Raw genomic sequence first — 25,107 nt, forward strand, 5'->3', positions numbered from 1 at the left:
TGAGATCCCTCCAAGTAATTTTTGCAGCTTGCTTTCCTCAGGAGACAGAAAATCCCCTTGGCTGGTGGAAAATTCAATTTACCTCTGTATTACCACCTTGTCTTTCAAGATTTTTCTCCCCACAGTCCAGTCATGCCTGCAGACCGGCCATCAGCATTAGTCTCTTACTCAGCCATGTCACATCATCAGTCATGGGACCATATTTTGGAAATCCTTGGATCCTTCACATAGGCACCCACAACTCCCACTTCTCTGGAATGCCTTCCCCCTCCCACTCCTCCAGGGAGGAAACTCCAAAAATTGTCACCATGACATTCAGACTGACAGAAATCAGGGAAGGCAACAGCCCTCCATGCAAGTTTCCATTTACCCAAATATTCCAGTGTCTAGCAGCGCATTGCTGCACTTAAAGATGGCCAGCATTACACAATGTACAGTCAGAAAACTGTTTTTCAGTCCAAAATTGGACTGGTTCTCAGAAATCCAGATAAAACTTGAGCAACAAGGCAAGAAGAAAGGGTGGGGGGAAAAGGGAGAAGTCTACTCCTGCAGGAAGAAAGTATCTTGCAAGTCTCACACAGGTGAGTTTCACACAGGCATTGCTAAATCCAGCGATGCATGAGGAATTCCTGTTGGGTTTTTCCTCAGGGATGACCACAGATTTGGTGGCATGGCCTGAGACCACAGGATAGTTCATCTGCAATTCCCTGGGCAGGTGAACACTGACCAAAATACTCACTGAGGCATCTCTGCACACACAGTGTCAGAGCCTTTTCCCTGAGTAGTGCAAACTCTCTGTAACTCACATAAGCTACCCCAGAAGTAGTATTTCCCATCCTGAAGAACAGTATCCACTTCCAAGCCTTATAACAGCAAATCTGCAGAGATGTCATCACAGCAAAGAAGTCAGGACCACACGTGTTGCCACAGAAAAAAGCCATGCTTTGATCCCTGCTGCATCCCCAGACCTCACGGCAGTAGGTGGCAGCATCAAGCACAGTATTGGCAAAGATTATTTTGGCAATGCTGGAAGAGTATTTTGCTGGGCACCTGGAAAAAAGGTCTGCTCCTTAGGAGTTATCCACTCTTAGCTTTATTAACAGGGTAGAGTTCAGAGACTAAATGCAGTCTGATTTATTACAACAACATTTTATGATTATTGATTTTTCAGAAAGAAAACTTGACATAAATGCACTGTGCGCCGTGACTGTGAAGCAGAGGGTGCCCACATGCAGGTCCAGACAAGTGGGTTTATCTATCCTACCTCAAGGAATCCAGACAGCCCAGACACACACACTGCTAGAGAATCCAATTCTTCCTTCCAAAATGTTATCCAGTCACTTGTCCAGGAATTCTCAACTTCCGAAGTGCAGACACTCAGAACGTAAAAAGTCACTTCTCTGCCCAAGTGAGAGCCCTTGAGAGCTGCCCAGCATTTGGGATTGAGGAAGGAGCTGCTCCACACATGCTCCTCTCACCCTGCCTCCAGCTCAGGCCACATGCAACTTGTGCAGAGTTCAAACTGAAAGAACAAGGTCTGCCCTGCAATCCCAAGCAGGAGGAGAAGAGGCTTTTCCCTGAAGATTTGCCCTTCAAAGGGCAAAATTCCTCAACAATTTACCCCAAAATCCCAGTTTGCGGGAAGTATGGCAGCAATGGATCACACATCCATTGCCAGAACCTCTCCTGGCCTCCCCCTCCTGCCCCACTCTTTTCAACAAAAAAGCTATTTTTAACCATATGAGATTTCTCAAAGAGGAGAAGTAAAAGCCCTGTCACCAGTCAGTACCTCAGTACCTCTTGCTACAACTTAGAGGGAGTATCCAAGAATAACAACCAGTGGCTTCTTAATGCACTTTACTAATCCAACTCTACCCAGTTTGTCCCACCAAACATCATTGCTCCAACTGTACCTCCTCCCATTCCAGACAGGTTTAAAAGTAAATATTGCTAAGCTCAGGACAGAGTTTGGTGAAAGTGATTATGCAGGAGAAGAGAATGAGCCATTGGAAGCAAACAGAAGGGAGAAGCAGTGAGCATTACCTCTGTCCTCTCACCAACATACTGCAGCCAAAATTCAGAATTTTGCTTTCTCAGTTGCCAACAGAGTTCACAAATGGTGAAGCATTTTAAGATGAATCTGCTGAGTAATTGTATCAGCAGATTGGTCCTCTGCAATGTTCACTTCAGCCTCGGAAAGGCTGGTCTACAGCTCCCTGTTCATTGTTCAGATAGGCATTTGTTTGTGCTAGAGGCCCACCCAGAGAAACTGGTTTATACAGCCTCGTTTAGCTTATACAGGATATATCAAGTGTTCATTCAAGTTTGCTGTCTTCTAAACCAGCAGTAAATTTCTACCAAAGCTACTTTAAAGCTGTGTCATTATCCTCAATCGGACCATTTATTAAGTTAAAACACTACAGGCATTCAGAAGATGAATACAGTTTTTGCTCAACTTTGTAAATGGTTCCAGACAATTAGTGTTTAAAAATAAGCATTTCCATAACATTTTTTGCTGCATAGCAGTCACAAAATAGCCTGTTTATATTCCTATCATTTGAGGACTTCTTAAACAAGGGACCTGGTTGCACAACACCTAATGGATCATGTAGTATTGCACAAAAATCACATTATTTTGCAGTATTTAAAGGACCTGTTCCACCCCCTGCCATGGCAGGGACACCTTCCACTATCCCAGGTTGCTCCAAGCCCTGTCCAGCCTGGCCTTGGACACTGCCAGGGATCCAGGGGCAGCCACAGCTTTTCTGGGCAATCTCTGCCAGGCTCTCCCCACTCTCATATTTAATTCACATTCCTGACATTTAATTTAAACCTACTCTCTTTCAGTTTAAAACCATTCCCCTGTCACCACCATTTTAGTCTGAGTCTTCAGAAAAGAAGGGTTTGCAAGAATTTTTAAGGGAAGTCTCAGAAAACAGACTTTGAGAATAAAGAACCTACATAACTGTTATGAAACAAAGCTTTAATTCAAGATTAAGTTATTTAAAAGAGATAAAAGCATCAGAAAAATAAATGAAAAAGGTATTATTGATGAGAGAAATAATTAAATGGAATTGCTTTCAATTGGAGTTTTCTTTCCTGTTTTTGGAGAGAGATTGAAGATTTTTTTTTTGCTTTGGACACCAATTTTATTGGTGAATATGAGAAAGTGTATTTGCTGAATTGGACTGAAAACAACGCCATGGTGGTACTGTTTTTGCAGAACTCACAAGACTATATATGAGCATTTTAAATCAGTCTAAGGCCCAAATGCAGCTTAATTTTTAGACACCCAGACAAGCCATTCTCTCCCGTTCCTGGAGGTTCCTGCAGCACAGGGAGCAGAGCTGCACTGCACCTACAATGAGAGTTGCAACAGAGTTAAATATTCCAAACTAAGGCCCTCTAAATATCTACAGAAGCCCTTAAGTCAATTCATTACTGATACAGTAAGTGACAACACTTGTGTTTGGCAGACAGTGCAACTGGGAGCCCTGACAAATCTCATTAACAGCACATCAGGGGCACTTAGATTATCCTTCACACACAGCGCCAGTACTGAGTGTATAATGAGAAAAGGAGCTTAAACTTTAGTGGGACTGCACTAATTGGTCACCAAGTCCTGATTAAGCCAGGCTTCATATATAATTACTGAAATTCAAGTATCTGACACAAATGTATCCAAAAACGCTTAATGAAGATAGTAACTTCTAAACTATACAAATAAAAAATAAGGCACAAAAAAGGAAAGAAACAAAGAAATAGGCAACTTATTTACCTGAACTACCTGCCTTGTGTACACTCCTTGTGCAAAATATTTCAATCATTTAAATAACTACATTTTTTTAAATTAAGAAAACGTAAAGATAATCTCTCAATTACATTAAACAATGCAAATATTTAGAATATATACAGGCATTCCAGTAACCTTATATATATAAATAACATTGCCCAGAAAAAATAACTACAAGAGAATGTTTTACAGCATCCAGAAGTTAAAGATTACTGGATCCACTTTATATATTTGTTCATTTACATTCATTAAATCGGTAAAGAAGATCCTTAACTCCAAAACTGCAGAGACAGCTCTTCTGCCTTATAAACTGGAATCCATATAAGTATGTGCCAGCACATCCCCCCCAGATGGTAAAAGAGGAAACACATGGAAACATACCCTAACACACATATCCTGGAAGTCCTGGCTTCCCCAAAATCCTACAAGGAAGTGGTAGTTACAAATACACACTCAAAGTAGACAGATTCCAAGTATTTCAAAGGGGAAAAGGCAGTCCAAAGTCTTGGGTACCTCACAAAGATCAGACTGTGACACTCTGTGACAGCACCCTGAATGTCTGTCCTGGCTCAAACACAGCCCAGGAAGGAGGGTGTGCCTTTGGAAGCAGCAGGCATGATGGAATTCTTCTTTCTCAGGACAGAAAGGGATGAGAACTCTGCTACCAATTCATTTCAGACTGGGGGATGGTGGTCAGGAGTATCTGCCTCCTGTGCTGGAAGCTCATGAGGAGCCAAACACCTCGAGTTTACATAGGTCCTTCTACGAGACTCTGCCCCACCAGATTATTCTGTGAGTACCAACCCTGCTGCCTCCCGCTGGGAATTCCTGTGTGACAGGAGGGACTCTGATCTGCCTGCTGGCTGCCAGAGACACACAGGCACTGCAGACACACCAGGCAAGGGCCCCCTCAGCTGCAGCAGCAGCACTGACATAATCCAGACAAGGAGGTCACTCCAGTCACAGAACCTCCCTTAGCAGGGCGCACTTGTGAAGAAACAACTTCTACCTCACTTCTATCACCAAAATACAAGCTATGGCATGACTGAAGAGCCCCCAGCACACCTTCCAACATCCCTGCTGCTTTATCTGAGGCGCCTGGCTCAGGTCCACGCCCTCAGCAAGCAGCAGGGTAAGACACTGCACAGCATCACCTGAATTGGCTGGAGCAGGGACATGCAGCAAACTGGAAGCACAACTCCAGTGACATCTCACCAATGACCCCATGCCGGGAGCCCTTCTATTGTTCCCAGGACGTTATCCTGATTGGCAAGGGGCAAGGAATCTGAAGAATCGGAGCCTGGGGTTGCTTTGCTACTGTGTTTTTAATGGTTTTAGCCAGGAAAGGAGATGAAAAGGCCGGGCCCTGAGGCTGGGGCCGGCAGCGCTGGGCTCCAGCTGCTCGGTTCCGTTCCTGAAGGACACCGCACAAAGGCCGGCCCCACGCCCCGATGCACAGCTGGGCACAGCCTCTGCAAACTGGGTCACACACTTCAAACAGCAATGGAAATTTTACAGCACGCCCCAGCACGGTTCTTACCAGCTTTTAGAAAATACTGGTTTATTATCTTCCTCATTAAATTAAAAAAAAAAAACAATAAAAAGATAACTGAATACCAAATATCCCTTAATTTATAGCTTATCTAGAAGGTTATTTTCACGATAAAAGCACATGAACATTGAGATGTTCAGTGCAAAATGCTTTTTCCCTACACAGTGTGCTAACATTTTCAATCAAGAATTTGACATACAAGTTTCCAGAAATACAAACACAGAAAATAATCCGAGACTACCAGTAGCATATATAAGAATAGGTAAGTTATTAAAATGGTAATGCTTGAATAGCCTTTTCCCAAAACATCATAATAGTATCCTTAAGTAACCCTAAGCTGCTAATAATATTTTGTTGTTTTGCCTATAAAACATAAAAATATGTTATATTTATTAATGGTATTAGATTAATACACTTGAATAAAATGATATTAAATTGCTTGGAAAACTCTATAAACATAAGCATGTTTATATCAAGAACACCTTGATCTGACCTTCATATATTTGCAACTTTTGCCTGAAAAATGCATGTGGAAACACTTATTTTTAAATCTCTATTTTAGAACTATTTCTTCTGCGAAAATACAAATGCAGACTATATCACATTGGGTACACTACACAAATTTTCAGAGTAAGTAAGAGTTAATTCAGCTTTAGCACACACAAGATTACCAATTAAAATAACACCAGCCACAGATATAACACACCAGCTTGGTGTAGGGTTTTACTGAAACCATAAGTAATCCTCAGAAGAAACTCAACAAAGATGAACATAACATTTCAGAACTTAAACCTTGAAAATATGAAAATATTTCTCTGGGAACTAAGCCTCTTAAACTGAAATAGAAAAGCTTATTTTTACAGAGGTACGAAGAATTATTGGAAAATACACAGCATTTCTTATTACTCCATATTTCTATCACATTTATTTTGACAAGTCAGGAATAAGAACACATTATTTAAAATTAAGTCAGATTGATTTTTGTTATTTTGCTGCCTAGTCTCTCCTCATTTATAATGGTTTTGGCAATACTGTACATATATATTACTATAGCATCACTAGATACCACTTTCAAGGCACATATATGATCACATTGCTGAATTTTTTAAGATGGCTAAAATACAAGTACACAAATGTGCAGCATTAAAATAACTTATAAGACTTCTTTTTCTCAGAGTCAAGGAAATAAAACCCTCTTCACTGCATCACAGCAAACGGCACATGCACAGTCAGTTACTTCTTCTCTGCTGAGGAATTCAAATCTTCATAAAAATTTAAATAGAGCACTTCAACTTATTTTACTGTGCTTTTACTGCACTATGTCACCATGTAATGAAACACCTGAGTGCCATTTGCCAGAAGACATTTTCTGTGCCAGGAGCAAAGCCCTGTGCGGGATTCAGCCAGGGTGCTCTGGTGCTTCCACTGTTGCTGGCACAGCAGTTCGTCTCCAGGGCTCCCCAACCCTGATGTTTCCATGTGAAGACACTGACCTGACTGGCAGGAGCTCCTGGCATGGCACAAAGCAAATGCAGCTTGCAGCAACGCTCAGTGTCAACTCTGGTATCATTGATTTAGGTATTCCTTGGATGAATCCTATGGCTACTCCCAGGAAACTGAAGGCAATGATGATTTCAAGGATCTGAGAGAGGCAGCAGTGCTTTAAGTGTCTGCAGTCTTCAGATTTTGATGGCACTGATTAATACCCAGTTTTCATGCTCACATAGAAGTGAACACAGCTATTGACCAAAACTGGCTGTGGATGCACTGATTGAGCTTTCACAGAGGGAAAAGTTCCTGGATTAGGTCTACAGGACTAGAGCTGACATGGAATGCTCATAACTCAAGAGATCTCTGTGTTCCAGCACATCACATGAGGTTGTCAAGTATGGGACAGACAGCTAGAAATCTGTTTGGGAATGGCAGTCCAAGAGCTGCATGTCCCTGCAGCCTGACTGCAATGCCACTGCCCCATCCACGCTGGTTCACAGAGGGCAACAGGGGCTGCCTAAACCCCGTTCCTACCTGTCAGCCTTCTCACTGAGTAACGAGGAGAGGAACAAGCTCTAATTCTAAATATTCTACTGATGGAGTAGTTTTCTTCTTAAAGCTAAAAATACCCAGCACGCTTTTGGAAGAGGGGATGACCCATAAATTATTTAAGCTACAAAAAGCAACAATTATTTTTTTAATGTGTTCTTTACATTGCATTTCATTAAAAACAGCTTAACAACTTAAGCTGCTCGTACAGTTCATCACTAAAACAATTAGCAAAGATTCTTACATAAGATGGTCATCATTTTTTCTTTTCAGTAAGTTGTTTAACACTTCATTGTGGTCCAAAACCAAATCCCCCCCTATATAGACTGTGAGAATGAATTTTCATCATACAGTAAAGGCACTACCAGTGCCTCAGATAAGACAAGTTCTGTGAACTCCAAACATACATATCTCCTTTAGAAAGCTGTGTGAAAAAATAATCAAGTTTGTCATTTCCCATCAGTAGTGTGAAACCTATTTTAGACACTGCTGTAGGATGACAATAAAATGTGTAGAATTATTTAGGAAGTGACACATAATACTGAAGATACTTAGGAAAGGAACCCCACAAGTTCTGCACTAAATTTCCTGTCAAAAGCATCTGGTCTGCACTGAAAGCAAAACAAAACACAAGCATACAGGGATCTGTCTGGAACTCCCTCTGCTGTTCCCTCAGTCCTCCTGGAAGAGCAGTAAAGCTCATCCTGCACTCAGCTCCCAGCACTGCCTGGGAAGGCAGGCCAGGCCCTCTGTTGTTCTTAGGCTTCCCTCTCACATCTCAGCATAAGTAGGTCATGGCCACTGCCATGCTTCACTTCATCTTTGACTTCATTCTGAAATCACAGCCCTCCCATCCTTCTCCTTTAATGCCATTCACAAAAACCACAGGCCCTGAAGGACTTTACTCCTTGAAAGCCAGCCCACGACTTTTAACTCCTTCCCTGTCCCCTTACACCCAGCCCAGGACCTCTCAGTGTATTCCAGAAATGGCATCAGTAACTCTGGACATTGGAAACTTGAGATGAGCAACTCTGCTACAAGCAAAAAAGTAAAAAAGCAGACTTTAGAGATGGTTCTATTTTTTAGCAGAAAGACACCTGCTGGTTTCCTCCACTCAAGGGGGGATATATCCATATGGATCTCTTTCCACACTCAAGGAGAACAGAGCACGTGTTTTCAACAGGGATTGCCAGTTCCCAGACTCCAATTTGATCACTGTACACACATGCAACTTATTTCAATTACTTTGTATAATAATATGGCCTTAAGTAATATTTTATAAAATGTCTTTTCTTGGCTATTAAGGTTTTATGTTAAAATACCTAAACACCCTCAGTTGGCCTCTTTCCTGCAATGATTCCTTATTGCTTTATCTAGAACAAGCTGCTGCTTAGACCAAGAGCTTCACAAAGAATTTATCTGGAATTAACATGAATCAATTTGTGAAGATAGCTTTTTGTGCTATGCTGAGAAAGCTTAAAAGATTAAATAAAAGGTGCCTGGACAGATTAGTCCCCAAAGCCTCCTTCTACTTGTTGCTACTGTCCACAATTGACTTTACTGTCCATTTTTGCAGTCTTTAGTGCAATCTTTCAGGAAGATTAGTTAATTTAATGTTATATATATAGCAAAAAAATTAACCTGAAATTACACAAAACCTATTTCAAATTAGGCATAATTATTATTGCTACATAAACACTTTTGAAATGGTGCATATCCAAAGGATCTATAGTGACAAGAACTTTATAAAAATAAACAGAGAAACTAACACCCCCCTCAACCAACAACAAACATTATCTTCTTCAAATCAAGAGTGCACCCTCAAACCCTTAAGTCCTCATTGTCCCTCATTGTCAGATTTATATATGGAGTACTTTAAACACAAACTGAGTTTAACGTGAACTCGGGTTTTGTGACATCTTCCAGGCCAGATTTCTTTATGTGCAGACTGCACTTCTGTTTGCAAACGCAATTATCCCCTACAGGAGCCTCACTGTGCAGGTTGATTTGGTGTTACACACAAGTAAATCAGACACAGGATTTACTAATCTGGCAGAATTCTAAGGTGACATTACCTCCCACGCCAGTGCTGCTGCTGTTTTTGACAGACATCATCTACTGTATCAGATACTTAATTTATTAAATTGATACACACCAGGAACAGGCAGGAGACTCACAAGCACATTTAATCTGAGCACTCAGGCTGCAGTGACGTGGATAAAACAAACAGCTTTTGCTGAAAGGAGCTGCCTCTCTTTTCCAGAAACTGGAATTGACCCCTACTTACGTCACTTAAGGGAATTAATCTTGCAGAAAATTAAGCTGATGTTGGTATGATCAGAAAAGCAGCAGGGAAAACACGAGGGAGAAAGGTGGTTACGCACAGCCAGGACAGGGGAAGGTACGGAAAAACCTGGACCTTTCCATGGCTCCTTGCCATTAGATCAATGTGAAATCAAAGGTTACACACACAGTGTCAGCCACAAAGTAAACAGTAACAAAGCTATGTTAACACTTTCGGGTTTTAGAAAGGAGACAAATCCATGGTCAATTCCTGAATTCTCTCAAAACCAAATGCAGTTTATAAGCAGCTGGCTTGCACCAAGTTTGCTACAGAAGGAAGCCAATGGTTTGTAGCATTGCACTGTAACATTTCTGCAGCTAAACCTTGCAGTGACATCATGATGAGAGGGAAAAGACAGGTCTGATGTGCAGGATGATTTCCACCTGTCCCCACCCTGCCATCAGACGCTGTGTGACTGCAGCTGTGCTGGATGGATGAAGAAGTTGCCACCCCACTTCATCTCCACTGCTCATTACCTTCAAATCTCCCAGCATAACTGCATGTTTAGTCACTTCCTAACCCAGTTCTGTCAAAATGATTCCCGTTAGAAAATCTGTGTTTCAGCTTAACTCAGATTATTTTTGACAGAACTTGTTTAGCGGATGACTATAAATGCAAGTACCAGAAGATCTGAGAACATTGTAACCTTTAGAGCTCGAGAGGAAATAGCGAGCAGTGGAGCCAGCTACCCCTGTTCCATGGCTGTGTTGCTGTGGGAGAAGCACATTAATCACTCCTATAGGTCTGATCTGTCAGCCTGCCTGAGCACGGAAAGCCATGTATCGAGGGTGGCATCTTTAAGGAAAATAAATCAGGAAATCTATAGATGACTTATTTTACAGCTTAAAATGTCAGGCTGGGGTTTAGTGTCCAGAAATTAAAATAATTCGTTATAACTGCCTGCAATTCTGTTGTATAATGAGAGGAAAAGGCAGATGCTGCTCAAAATATATTAATAAATGTGACATTTCTGTGGAGCTAATGGATAAATACCAACCTCGCCTTCTTATCTTAAATTATCATAACAAGGCCTGAAAATTTACTTAATTGCTTTCTATGTATTACTGATGTGAACATGGTGTCTGTGTTTTTACTTGTTACATGGCAAAAGAAGCAGGAAAACTACCACCAAAATTCAGCATCCAATTACCATCCCACAATCCACAACACTGACAGGAGCAGGATTTGATGCAGAGATCTCCTTACCTTTTATTAACTGGCTTCTCATCCTTGTCATAGGGCCGTATGAACCATTTCCCAATTCTTACGAAGTTTTTATCCATCAGGCATCTAGAAAATAATTACAGCAACAATTACTAGTTACATCTAACAGTGTAATTAAAGGGAGCCTTTGAAGACAGTGACTCTGAGGGATTAAGCAGCTGAATTTCAATCAGACTGAAAAAAAAGTTTGTAGGTTTTGGGTTCCACTTTTTGTTTTCCCACATCAGTCATAGAAAATCCCTGCCCCACGTCATGATGTTGTCACTGATGCTGAACTTCACACATGCATTTTCCCCTCACTTTTGCCACAATCTTTTCCACTCTGTGCTACTCTTTTTGCTGACTGATCCCTCATTCTACTTTTCACACTCCTCTTCTTGAACAAAGGCCATTCATTAGTACTGATTCTTTCCTATCCAGTCTTTCAGATTTCAGAAGATAAAGAATATGCATTCCCTTATTTTGGCACGTAAATGGTACAGTATAGGAATGACAGAAAATTGCATTAAGGGAATATTAACAAGGATTCAATTTTCCCTTCACATGATCCCCAGCATGATTTCAGGCGCTGAAACTCCCACAATTACTGCTCCCTCTGTCAGAAACCTCACTTCATCAAATATACTCCCACATCACCAAAATTAGAGCAATAAGTTCCATTTTCTGTGGTCCCTTTGAAAGTCCACAGTTTCTTTTTAGAAACTGCATATTCTTCTTAAAAAAACCCCAACAGTGAGGACTCAAAGTGATCAATACCCAATTTAAATGGACAAGTTAGGGAGTGCCTGGTGCCTTTCTAAGTCCACCTGTGCAGATGAATCACAGGAGCAATTTGCCAACCCTGAGTATGCCTCATACATTAAACATGTACAGTCAAACATGCTGCCCAAGGGACCACACACAGAAATTCATAATTAAGGCATATTTTTCAGTAAGGTAAATAATATGCTTCAAAAATTCTGTAAAACTGGTTATTTGTTGCTAGTGGTTTTTACGCCATTACAAGCAATATGCAAGCCTTGCCCATACATTTCACATCTATTCAGTATTTTTTATTCAGATGAAAGAATTGAAATTTTCCCCTCTTCTAAATTTTCCAATAGTTTATTTCTATAGCAGCTGCTAGAGATTAGCCAAAACAAAGGGGAAAAAAAACCTAAAAATCACATGAAACTTTCTGGGCAAGTACATTCTGCAAGGTTCAAAAAGCTGTGTGATCTACACTTCAAAAGCATACCTAGAAGACACAGGAAATGGACGACTGACAACGTAAATACTAATATGCTCCTAATTTTTCTCTATAAACTTGGCAGGACTTTCTAAAGTTAAAGCTGAAGAAAATTCTACCAGCACTTTCTCAATTAAAGCAAAAATAATCCACTTCAGTTGAATAACCAATATCTTAAACTGACTATGAAAGCTAAGGCAGCAGAGATCTAAAGACATTAGTAGAGGTGGGGAAAAAAAAGCTTCAGCAACTATTTCCCTAGGAAATATTTGCTATCAGAGAGTCTGTCAGTGCCAGCATGTTTTATACAAACAAAAGGAAGTCTGTGAAGTTTACATCATATCCCTAAAGAAAATAATCTGTAGTAGCAAAAAAATGTAATAAACTCTTCCCATCACACACACTTCAATGCCACATTGCTGTGTCTCACCACAGCAGGTTTAACTGCCTCAAGCTAATGCTGCTTTCCTGGAAAAAAAGTCTTCATGGGAAGATTTGTCCTTAAAAATCAGTCAACCCTCCATGCTAAACTAAATCACGGGTTATTTAAGGAATAATCCCACATAAAATCGGAGCCATGCCTGCAGCAGCATGGATCTCAGATGTGGCCGGGTGGGCAGTTCATGATAGTATAGTTATTTTTACTGTATAAGCACCAAAGGTAACTAGTCTTTCACAGTGAGCTGCAACAATGGACTTGGGACAAAAAAAAACAAACAAACAACCCTAATACATGGTCATAAAAAGCAGTTAGTTCATGATATAAGGACATGAAACACCCTGCAGGTCCTGGCTTCTCTCCCCGCTCAGGGCTGGGCGATCCCTCCCTCAGCAGCACAGCTGTTCCAGCACTTCACTGGCGCCTGACCTCCTGTATTTCTGATTTTTCCATGAAAAAATGACCTGCCAAGGGCACACCAATCGTTACGAAACGACACCATAATATTTTGAGTACTCATCCCTCAAATCTTCTGATGTTTTCTATACTGCAAATTAACATAATCTGAGCATTAGTGTCCATACGAGGGGGAGGAAGGAAAAAAAAATTTATAAAAACCACAATCAGTTGTGTAAAGGCCCTTTTTCTTGCCTTTGCCAGGGTTAGGTAAAAGTTGTCCCCACAGATCCCTCGGGCTCCTCCATGAGGGGCCGCTCCCCCCTCACGGCTCCTCCTCCCGCCATTTCCTTCCCGCCACGGCCGATACCTCTCAGCCTCCAGCAAAATAAACACGAAATAAACCCCAAACCCTGCAAAACCGCAACCGCCGGCACCACCCGGCACTGATGGGCCAGAAACGGATCCGAGCCTTCTGCCATATTAATGGGGCTTTTCCTAAATACCGGGTAAAATAGGACTTTAAAGCGCTGTTTAATAAAGCCCGCACACATGTTGCTATTACTTTAAATGAAGTAATAATTATGTTAAGTTCAGATTTGGTACGGCAGGCCATTAAAAATAATAAATAAAAAGTGAATAACTTGAATTAAATTCAACTATGAAAGTGTAAAAACTGTAGTCAGCAGAGCAGCGAGAAGATGCTCATGTCCAAGGCTGGGACTGCAGCAGGAGTTGTATCAGCTTATCATGACATGAATCATATCAGCTTTTCACAACATTAATCATATCAGCTTATCGTGACATGAATTGTTTCAGTCTATCAGGACATGAACTGAGGCTGTCAGCAAACACCTGAGGTATGTTCACCAACTACTGCTGGAAGAAAAAGACTTTCCAGTCACAGCTGGACAGAACAGTTCTGCTGACTCTGCCAACTGATTTCAATTAAGTTATATATTAAAAAAAATTAAATTTATTTCACAAGTTTAAAGAGGTCCAAAGAATAAAATTAGCCACTTTACACTTAAAAGTCAGCTGGCTGGGTACCACAGATTAATAAACACATATCAAATTAACTTTCCCTTTTATATTATACAGCTGCAAAAGAACTAAATGAACATTCTAGACTTGGAATTTAATTTTTACACTTTCATTCATTCTAAGTACCCCACAAGTTTTATAAAAATCCCCTCAAGAGACTGATGGGATAGAAGACAGGGAATACAACAACTAATCCTTGTACCTGGGGATATGCACACAGGTAACTCAGTCACCCCATGGAAACACAGCCTCGGGAACATAATGCAAACCTCATTACCAGTAAATCTACATCAAAGCAAACAGGACACTAAATGAGACAAGATGAAAGTGTTCTCCATTTGCTTATTTTCTGAAAGAAAAAATATCCAAGGCTGTATTCTACAAAATTACTGCAACACAAAGGTGCATTCTATTTTGTTATTATTGTTATTATTATTATTAGAACTTCAGAGAAAGTGGAAATAGTCTAATAACATTTAATTGTAAGAAGATATCCAAATTTGTAAGAACTAGGATGTAATACAGGAAGGTGATGATGACCTGAAGAACTGCAGAAACAGAAATAATAAAATTATATAGCCCAAGATGCCATGTCCCACTCAATGGGCCTAGAGAAGAAGGTAATCTTAAAAGGTGATAGCTGGATTAAGAAGAAAAAGGGCATAAGTGTATTAACTAACCACAGAATAACTCTGCAGTCAAGTTATATATATATATATATATATATATATATATATATATATATATATGTGTATATATATGGCTCATCAGAGCAGGAACTGTTAAGCTTCACTCTGAATATTGTGCACAAATGTAGTCAAATTTTAACATTCAGGTAACCAGCATAATTGAGAGAAGAGAGTTAAGAGCTTTTAAGATATGTATCATTTAACCTCATCAAGGCACTGAAGGTCAGATACAATTACACTCTCTAAGCACTTGCAGAAGGTGAAAACTCCCCCTTCTCTGCTTTTAAAACAGCTCCTTAGCAAAAACCCGAGCAGAAATATGTATCAACATTATTGTTTGTATGAGTGTTTAATTTGTTTGCACAGCATTTTATGATAAATTACCAGTCAATGACTTAAGAGATTCATCTCTATCCTATTCTCTTGGATTCAAAGTCTAACTCTAAAAAACGTAATTTAAGATCCATAATAATATAATTGCTCTCAAAATGAAATATTTGAGAGCACTGGAGTTTTTCTTACCTTTCCAGAAGATTATGAATTGCTTTGAAGAGCAGGGTCCTACACTCATAGGAAAGTCCATTCTCCCAGAATCCTTCTTCCACCACTACAAAAACACAAAATGTCAATATGCTCAGAACAGGGAAATACAAACATTTATCCAAAACATATCTTCAACAGCTTTAATTTTCAAAGTAGCATGTTTCATTAAACTATTTCAACTATTACCTATATCACCCGAGCAGCTTTAATCTTTACTAGCCGAAGACGCAGCCTTTGAATTTAAAAAAAAAAAAAAAAGCAAACACAAAAGCATAAAAGAAAACCCATTTGTTTGTAGCATTCCATATTCAAGTACAGGGGTGAGGAATGCACGATCATTCTTTGCCACCACTGCTGAGAGATGCTTTAAAACTTAACCACAGATGCCGACAATCAAGAAACAAAGTGAATCATTAAAGGTGTAAAATCAATTTACATAACTGAAACAACATGAAACAACTCCCCTGAATCTCTCGCTGTCACACTCAAGTGCAATTCCTCCATTGTGCTGACTTCAACTATTGCAGTTTCAGCAATACACAGCAGATTTTATACCAAAATAAAAACTGTACACTCAGTACTGAACTGCAGAGATTTCAGAGTTTAAAAAAGTAAGTCTAATTATCTCTCAGAGTAGAATGCAGCCTGAATTAGTCACCTGAAGGACAGACAACCCTCAGAAATATCTGCTGTCCTTACTCATGGCTTTTGGGTGCTAAAACTACCAGGAGTAGCACTATTTCTGGTATGCCTGCACCAGATTCTAAATCTTACTCAGCCAGAAGAAGCAGAGTGAAAACAGACGATAAAACAACTTGTTCAAGGAGTAAGAATTCGTTAATTGTCTGAGTTCTGTCATTTCAATTTCACAAGAGTAGTCGGCAAATCTTTAAAAGTGCAAACATAAAATTCTACTGCACCTTAAAAGCGCTGAATACTTCACACCCCTCCCTGGCCAATTTGCAGGACGAGACCTCCCAGCAGCGCGTCTATCGCTCAGAGATGATTATCTCAGCATAGTTTACAACCATGTTTAAAGGCAAGCTTCTAAGGAGTTAGTGCTCCATGGAAAATACCAATATTGTCAGCAGCCTTCAAAGCCTCGAGCCACTGTTCTGCTGCTTCTGCAGGAGCTGTAACTCACACACTCAGACAGCAAAAGGAGTATTTTTTGCATGTGCAATGTTGTGATATGTTAATGTCGGTAACAGCCTCTCTCTTCGTGCAGAATGGAAAAAGCCGGGTTTTATTACCTAAAATCACCTTATCTGACAGCACAGGACTTGCCGGGAGAATGGAGACACAGACCTGTGCCCCTGGGCACAAGCAGCAGCCAAGGAGCTTTTCCTTAGAAACCACTGCAAGCCCTTTAATGCTTGCCAGCCTCGCTGACACTGAAGATGTAATGGGCCACGGCTATTTATTGCACAGAACTCTGCTTTCATGGGTAAAACACTGTGCTTAAGGGACTCAGAACCCCCGTGCATGGTCAGAGCTATTGATGTATAAATTCTCAACAGCTCAGAACTACTGAAGCCCCAGAAGCTGCGAGGCAGGTCGAGTCTTGCACTAAAAATTTTCATAATCCTCAAATATATGAAAAACTACAGATTAGTTACACTATGAGAGATCACATCTGCATGAAAATTCAGTATTTAAATTAAAAAATCAAAATTTTGGACAACATCATGAAGTTGACAAACCTGTAAAAGTCAAAATAAATTCACTAGGCTGTACTGCCAGTACTGCCCCTGCTTTAGGAACTTCATGCAAAATAGGGGAGACAAGAACCAAGTCAGATTTTACAGGAAAGTTGCCACCACCAGTTCTGAAGTTCTCAATCCTAACTCCCTACCTACTCCTAGGTATACACAACAGACTAACAGGACCCTGTCACAGCTTATATCATCTCTCAGAACTATTTTCTGCAAGTATAATTTTGTCATTTCAGAAGAATTCAGATCAGATCACACTGCTTTACACCACTGAATGTAATATCCTGTAGAGATGGGATGATTTGAATCCAGAATTCTTTTGTGTCTGGACATCACCTGTATTCTTTTTCCCTGCTCAGTTTCCCTGGGCTACCCCAGCCTGTTATTCCTCCACAATCCCAGACATGAAAGCACTACACATCCCAGCAGGAGGGATTGGATGAGGGAATGGAAACTGGCAGCACTCCCCCTCCCTACCCACCACCACAGCTGCATCCATGGCTGTCCTGCACTCAGCAGAGGAAATGGTTGAGGGGAAGGTGTCCAAAATCCTAGGAAAAGCAGGGAAAGGCAATGTTAACCTTGCAGCCAAGTCCCAAGGGTCAAGTGGGCCATGAGGTCAGACTGGCTGAGGAGCAGCAGTGGAGTGGGACAGGGAAAAGGGGGAAATCTGGAGTGGTATCAACCCTCAATATTGTAATTTTCCAAACTGCCTTTCTTAGTACACAGAATTCACATAAATTATATATGAAATAGAAATAAAATTACTTCCCTATTAAATTTAACTCTAAGTGTATCATAAGACATTGCCATAACCATTTTCCTATAATAAATAATGCCTTTAATTCCCAGCTATATTAAAGCACTATAGTTACTGTAATTATCTCTAATGCTTCTTTATCCTACTAAAAAAGTACATCTTACAATTAAGAGCATGTACATATGTCTGATGCCATAAAAATGAGGAGGAAAAATTAGAAGTGCAGCATTTCACTTTCTCTCTGCTCTTTGGCTCCCTGATCCAGACTCCACAAGAAAAGTGTTGAAATGACTGGAGCAAGTTACAACTTCAAGATGCATATGGTGACCAATAAAAAAGCTTGGCAAAACACTAGAAGTTAGACTATCCCTGTAAATTCCAAAGTTTCTGACACTTATTACTTAACTAGACTTCAGATTTTGAAGAGTATTTTAAATTCCTTATAGCAAATTGAAGCCTAGGAAATGATCTCTGTCTCTCTACATGATGATTTCTAATGCTTTGAACACTCACAACGTTCAGCTCCAGCCCCCCTCAGCTTTCCCATGCTCCTGATAGCATTTCCAGGCACAGCCAGCAGAACACAGGTGCTGTGCAGGTTCCAAAACTTGGGAACACCTCTGGCCTGTCCTGGAGGCATTTCTGTTACTTCAGTTGAAATATTTCTCTTTAGACCCAACAAATGCAACACTGAACAACTGGTGTGAAAGGCATCTTCCAAAACAGATAACTTCTAGGAGAACAATCAAGGACAGATGGAATGTTTTAGAGAGGGAAAGCACAAGAAAGCACATTTTTCCTCCACGGAAGTCAGAGCAGAGGATGAGTTTGGAGAGGCAGCAAAGCAGAGGGGACAAACTGTGGGTCACTGCTTGCCAGGTCATGGGGAGACAAAGCCATGGCTAATGAGATCCCTGTTTGCAGCAATCCCATCCTGGGCAGGTGTCAGGCTGGGTGACCTCCAGGAGCCCAGGCTCCTTCTCACCAGAGTGATCTGTCAGGTGACTGCACTGGGACAGGTTTATGCACACATGTAGCTATAGCTCTGTGTATAAATCCATATATTTCTCTATATGTTAACTACCCTATTCAAGCTTCTGTACACTCTGGAGAAGGATAACACCTGGAAGAAGCTTTTACTTTAACAGGCAGCTCATCCCCTTCTCGCTGCCCTGCAACAGAGGGAGACCTTCACCACGTCATTTCTCACCAAAAGAAGCAACTGCTTTCCTGTAGTTATGTTTTGTTATTTTTTTAAAATGAAATCATCTCCCAAAATAAACCACTAAGTCTATTAATATTCTGTCTCTAAAAATCTGGATTCTCAGAAAAAAACCCTATCAAGAATAGCAGAAAATCCAGGACAAGAAAAATGTGTATCTGACACTTATAATGGATAACAGTGGAAGTGTTAATCTCACTGCTAGCGTTCAAACAGAATGGGAACTAATCAATAGCCTTCATATATAAAGTTTTTAGGCATTTGTTGTGATTTTTTTTTTCATAGGTTCAAAAAATGGATAAAACGTTTGTCCTGATTTTTATGTTTATTCTTGCAGATCAAACATTAAAAGAATGAAAGGCAACTACAATAATTTAGACTTACACAGGAAATTTATAATTTAAACATACATTAATGAGCAGATTAGTTGGCTTGGGATCTTTTTTATTTTCAAGTCAGAGATATTAAGGTCTTCAAAGTGTCCAACAATTTTTATGAAGCCAGCCATATTTTCAAAAAAAAAAGATCCATTATAAAAATTTAAAGGAGAGAAGTCACAGCAAAATATCAAAGCAAATACTTCAATAATTTTAGGTCTCCCAGCAGAGATACTGGAAAGATAATAAGATCTCTGTTCTGCTTCAGTGGCCAAACTGACATATTTTACTTAAAAGAAATATAGGAAGGAAGGAGAGGAGGCAAGTCGAGGCTGTGTCGGCGCTGCAGAGACAGTTATACCTTTAAGAAATCCAGCCACCCACATTTTAATAATTCAGGTCACACTGCCTTGTGCAGTTTAAAAGCAGAATTAGTTTCAAAGAATACATATTTCCTCAGAGCTATGTTACATATTTCCTTTTAATGTATCATATTGCAGCAACAGCTGAAATGAACGTCTAGACATCAAAAACAAGGCTTTATTCCCACCTACTGCTTTTTTACCTCAGGCATCAGAGCTAATGAAACCCATTATCCAGAACACTGCCCTCAGTTACCACATTGGCCACTGCAAATATGAAAAAACACTCTGGGACAGCACCAGTTATTCAGCCATTAAAATTACTGAAAATCAATTTCTTGCTGCACACTGCAGAAATACTGATAGATTAAAGCAGGACACATGGGACAAGGAGATTACTTCCAGGGAAGATTACTATGTCAAACTGCTGAGGACAGGGACTTACTCAGCTCCTCAACATTCGCATTCAGAGCAGCACATGCTCCTTCCTAGCCTTTGATATTTTGCCTCCTCGTTGCCATGAAATATGAAGGATGTGAGGTTTTTTCAATGTTTTAAAAACACATGGCTAAACAACTCCAACAAAATCAGACATAAAATTACTAAAAGCAAGCATTTAATTTTTCATCTGTATTTTTATTAGCATACCCTTAAAACAATCTTTCAAAAACCAACAAGCATTTTGAAGCATCATTTCTCCTAAAAAATTGAGTTAAGAGAGTAACAACACAATGCAATGGTACATTAATTCTGAAAAACTATATTATACCCATAAAAATCCAATTAAAGACAACGCCATTGATCGATCATTGCTATACTGCCATTGATCACCTTGTAAAATCTGCGTTTGAAGTCATTAGTGATTAAATTGACTTATTACTAAATCAGATTCAACCCACTTAGAGATCTAATTTCCTTGTGCTGGTTATGATCGTAGGGAAATTGTGCCGCTCACTCGTACAGGCCTGAGAATCCATCTTGGCTCTCTTCCCCAAGTCAGCTCATCACAAAATGAACCAAAACACCGCAAATGCTCCCCAGAATGATTCATTTGTGTTCTCCTATTTCCAAACACAGGGAATATTCACTGGACATGCACAGAGGCGTTTCCAATCCATATCCTCCCAAGGTATCCTTAACAGCTTCCAGGAAAATCAGAATATTAATGGAGACCATGGCTGGAGATTGCTGCTCAGGCACGGCCTGAGTTTGCATCTCAATGCACCGCAATTTTCGATATAAAAACCAACACTTGCAAGCAGAGTTGACTATGAAACTAAAATTGTTGCACTTCAGAAGGATAAATAAAACCTTCAAAGGCAACAGCTGTTGAATATCACAGGAATACTCCGAGGCTTTAATTGTTGCGCATTGAAACAGAAATTAGCATAATAGCTATTTATTGAAAAACAGATGGTAGGTAACTATCTGCACTTAGATTGTGTTAGCACTACTTAATGTAATACTTTTATCGCTTCCCCAATCCCAGTAGGTACAGAGTTGTTTTTTATAAAATATACATTAAATGTTACATCCTCTCCCTGGCCCACACACTCACATTCCTGAGCTCCCACACGGCCTCTCCTGCCTTTCACCAGAGGACACCGCAGCCAGATCTTCACAGGGAAGGTTTCTCAACAGCTTGGTTAACCAAAATTGTTATCTATGAAATCAGAATGAGCATTTCTGTGCAATTACAGCTCGAGTCTGCTCTCTCTGTAGGAATGCAGATGAGCTGTGCACAGAGCTGAGCTGCTTGCTCCTGAGACAGGACAGATTCCAAATCAAACCATGGATTTGCCGTGTGGTTTTTGTTTTGAATGCTTTTTACAATCACCAGAAAAGTGAAAGGAACAGAAATAAGGCACAATTTTATGTGGTTTACACAGTTTCCCAAAGCAGAGCAGGAAGTTGTATGCAATGGGAAACCTGCTCTTGCATGCCAGAAAATCCCTCCAATCCCTGATTTACACTGCTTCATTTGTCCCACCATGTGTTTGTGTTAAGCAGGCTTATTTCCAAGGCACTTTATATTTCTTTGCAGAGGTATTTCCTATAAATGAAAAGCATAACCTGACCACAGTGAAAAGGCACTAAAGGTTTGGGAAGATTTTCACCATGATTTCCTAAAATGTACCAGGCTAAGGATACCAGTAGAAAAGAAGTATTTTCTTAACTTTATTCCTTGGAGTTTCTAGAATGTCCTCTCACATTTCTGAACTTTTCATTTTCCATCACGTGTTCAACTCTTTGGAATAAAGACATTAAAGGTAGTTTGTCAGAAGAACATAAATCAACCCAAAAAACTTTGAAGGAAAATACAATTTTTAAAAGTATACTACACTTTCCTAATCCCAGAAACAATCTGTACTCTCCAAACCTGATTTGCTCTCTTCTTTCCCCTTCCAAATCGCCCAAGTTTTCTTCATTGCCATTTCCAGTGACCACCTGGGCCTTGCAGCCAGTGTGACCCTCAATTCCATGCATCAGCTGCAACCCCCACTTCTGCCTTTTGATCTCTCCAGGTTCAAAGAATATGGAATTCCTGCAGTGCCTGTGCAGCAGGGAGACCTTCCCCATCACCATCAATGCGATGAGGAGGACTTGTATTTTTCCTCTCTGAACACAACTGGTGTTTACCAGCACTGATGGGACACTGACTGCATTCCCTGTTCCCAGAGCTCTTCTGGAGGTAACAGAATGTACCAGGGCAGCGAGTCTCTCCGGAGAAATCAGAGCGAGTCCAGCCATCCCCGCTTCCTCAGAACAAGCCCGAGTTCAGGGCTTGTTCTGAGGAAAAATGCCGTCCCTATTAATCCCTACTTGGAAAGCGAAAGGAACCCAGAGTCTTCCCTCACTTCTCAAGCATGCAGGACGTCACTGCTGGAGCACAGCTCGGTTCGGAGCGCGGCACCGGGCTGAGCCCTCCCTGCCCTTCCACACGGCTTCGCCTCAGAAACGCCCGCACGGCTCCAGACAGGCGATTCCGCTCAGACTCTGCAGTCCTGGCCCGCCTCGCTCCCATTCCCATTCCCACTCCCAATCCCACCCCGCCCTCTGGCCGTGCCTCCCGGTCATCCACCCCCACACCCACAGGGAGCTCCCCCGGCCAAGGGGACATGGACACGAGTCACCGCCGTGCCCAAGGGGACCGGGGCCACACGAGTCACCGCCGTGCCCGCCATGGGGCCGCTTCCCGCCGCCGTCCCGGGAGGGCAGCGCGGCCCCGGCCCCGGCCCTGGAATGAGTCTCCATCCTCATCCCGCAGCACGGCAGCCCGGGCAGCATTCCTCGCTGCTTCACGGCTGCTGAGTGCCACAGCCCTTAATCGATATGTTAGGACGACAGCTGGAGGAAAGACGAGATCTCCAACACATCCAAGGAGACATTTATGGAGAAATCCCGGGTGTAACGTGCCCAGTCTCCCCAGGCTCCCGGAGCTCTGCTTCCTCCCAGCTGGGCTCTGCTCTGCGGAACAAGAACTGGTGGTATTTCCACCTCAGCTGTACGCTGACTTAACGAAGTCAACATTTGGGTTTCCATCAGTTCAAATTTAAGTTTACCCTTCTGCATAAAAATTAAGAATTGTGCTTATTTTTCCTCAGTTCACTTTTGCTTTTGGTCCTGTATCACTACTTGCAGCCCCCAGGCTCCTATTTTCTTCCTTTCCCCCCCCCCCCCAACCTGATGGTAATAGAAATAACACTTTTCATTAGGAAATCTTATTTTCCTTAACTTACTTGTAATGCTGTATTGTGAGAAAACAAGATCTGGATTTAAGTAAGGGATACAGGAAGTATTTTTAGAGCAGTTTCCGGTGTTAAATACACATCATGTTCCCCACACAAAATAGCCAAAGGTTGTATGTATGAACTACAACACTAATTCCATTATACATGGAACATATTAGATAAGTCCTCCTTCATGTTACTGTTTGAAAATAGGAAAATATGTGAATAAATATATTCTTTTTCTAGGTTGTACATACTTTCAAAGTAATGTTTTAAAGCTTATTTTACTACTTGTTTTCCTACCTCCCTGCTGGAATTCATTATATTTTACGCAGGAATAAACAACAAAATTGACTTTTCAAGTTGCGTACTTAAAACCTTGCTGTAGCAAAAGCTGAAGGATGCAAAAAACCTAAACCCCAACAAACAATGTCCAAAAAATACAAAAGTAAGAGTTAGCAGCAGGCAACCCCAAATTTAATATTGCTGGCAGTTTTTTTGAGTAGCAAAGTTAAGCAAAGGTCCCTTCCAATCCAAACCATAACATGATCCTGTAGGTCTTTCCAAACATGACTTTCAGCTTGGGATTTTTATCAATTAGGGAATAAATTTCAGCTTACAAGGTTTATATTAATCAGAAACAGAGGGTGAGGCTAGAGCAATAATCAACATCAGCACAAAAATGGTTATGGTCAGACCTGATGCTTGCAAATAAAATACTTGGAAAATATATTTTCAAAAGAAAATATTCTCAGTTTTGCAACCATTTTTGGTAATTAAAAAAAAAACTGAAAATGCATCTTAAGTTGAGGTATGAAGAACAGTGTAAATGAAATATCTTTTTATAAATGTGCCAGTGAGAACCTTTTCCCTCATATCCATGTCTTTTTGGAGAGGCCAGGAGCCTTCCAAAACCACAGGCACAGAATAAAAACGCAGAACAGACTTCAAAGACAAAACAAGCATATTTTTGTCATTTTGTTTGTTCTTTACTCCCCATAAAACATGCCAAAATACTTTGTGCTCTTCTGTAAGCAAATGTTTACTGGAGTTTGCTGCTACTTGAACAGAAGCAAAAGCAAAATAACAGTTCTGTGTTGAGCTCTGGCAGTGAAGGGCCTGAACTGGAGGCAGCAGAATGTCAAGCAGGTTTTTAAGCAGGTTTTTTGATCTATTTTTGTCCTTTGAGGAAGCCAGCAGAGGGAGCTGGCTGGGACCCGGTCTGGGCTCTTCACCCAGGGGCTGCTTTTTCAATTAAGAAAAGGATCCAAGATCACACAGGCTAAAAATAAAACTTCAGGGAAAAAAAAATCGACCACATGCAATAATAAACATATTAGGAGAGAGCAGGTCTGGAGTGGGGACAGTGTAAGTGCTCCTTTTAAAATAAAACCCTCCATATGAAACAGCTTTGAAAGCAGAGAAACTTCCTTGGAAAGTAATCTGATCAAATGTGGAAAAGGTTCTGGAAGATCCCTGAAATCCTGATGTCCATTACTTCTGCTGGCTGAACAGATACTTGCCCCAAACAGGTACCAAAAGCTCAGTGTAGGAAAACAACCCCTCCTCCTCCCCATCCCTGCCTTTCTAAGCAGGGACTACTGCAGATGCTCTTTCAGATGGGCACAGAAAAATAATTTCTTCAGCA

At 40.8% G+C, this 25,107-nt stretch overlaps 1 protein-coding gene across 2 annotated transcripts in view; it reads right to left on the bottom strand.

The window, feature by feature from the left end:
- MED13L (mediator complex subunit 13L) overlaps positions 1 to 25,107 on the bottom strand; it is a 169,094-nt gene that overhangs the window by 71,604 nt on the left and 72,383 nt on the right. For both annotated transcript variants that reach the window (XM_030958861.1, XM_030958862.1), the window contains exons 3-4: positions 15,272 to 15,356; positions 10,936 to 11,019 (exon numbers count right to left, since the gene is read on the bottom strand). In XM_030958861.1, the coding sequence (XP_030814721.1) occupies positions 10,936 to 11,019; positions 15,272 to 15,356 (169 nt within the window). The remainder of the gene's footprint in view (positions 1 to 10,935; positions 11,020 to 15,271; positions 15,357 to 25,107) is intronic.

This window comes from Camarhynchus parvulus, chromosome 15 (assembly GCF_901933205.1).
Source record: "Camarhynchus parvulus chromosome 15, STF_HiC, whole genome shotgun sequence".
Taxonomy (NCBI): Eukaryota; Metazoa; Chordata; class Aves; order Passeriformes; family Thraupidae; genus Camarhynchus; species Camarhynchus parvulus.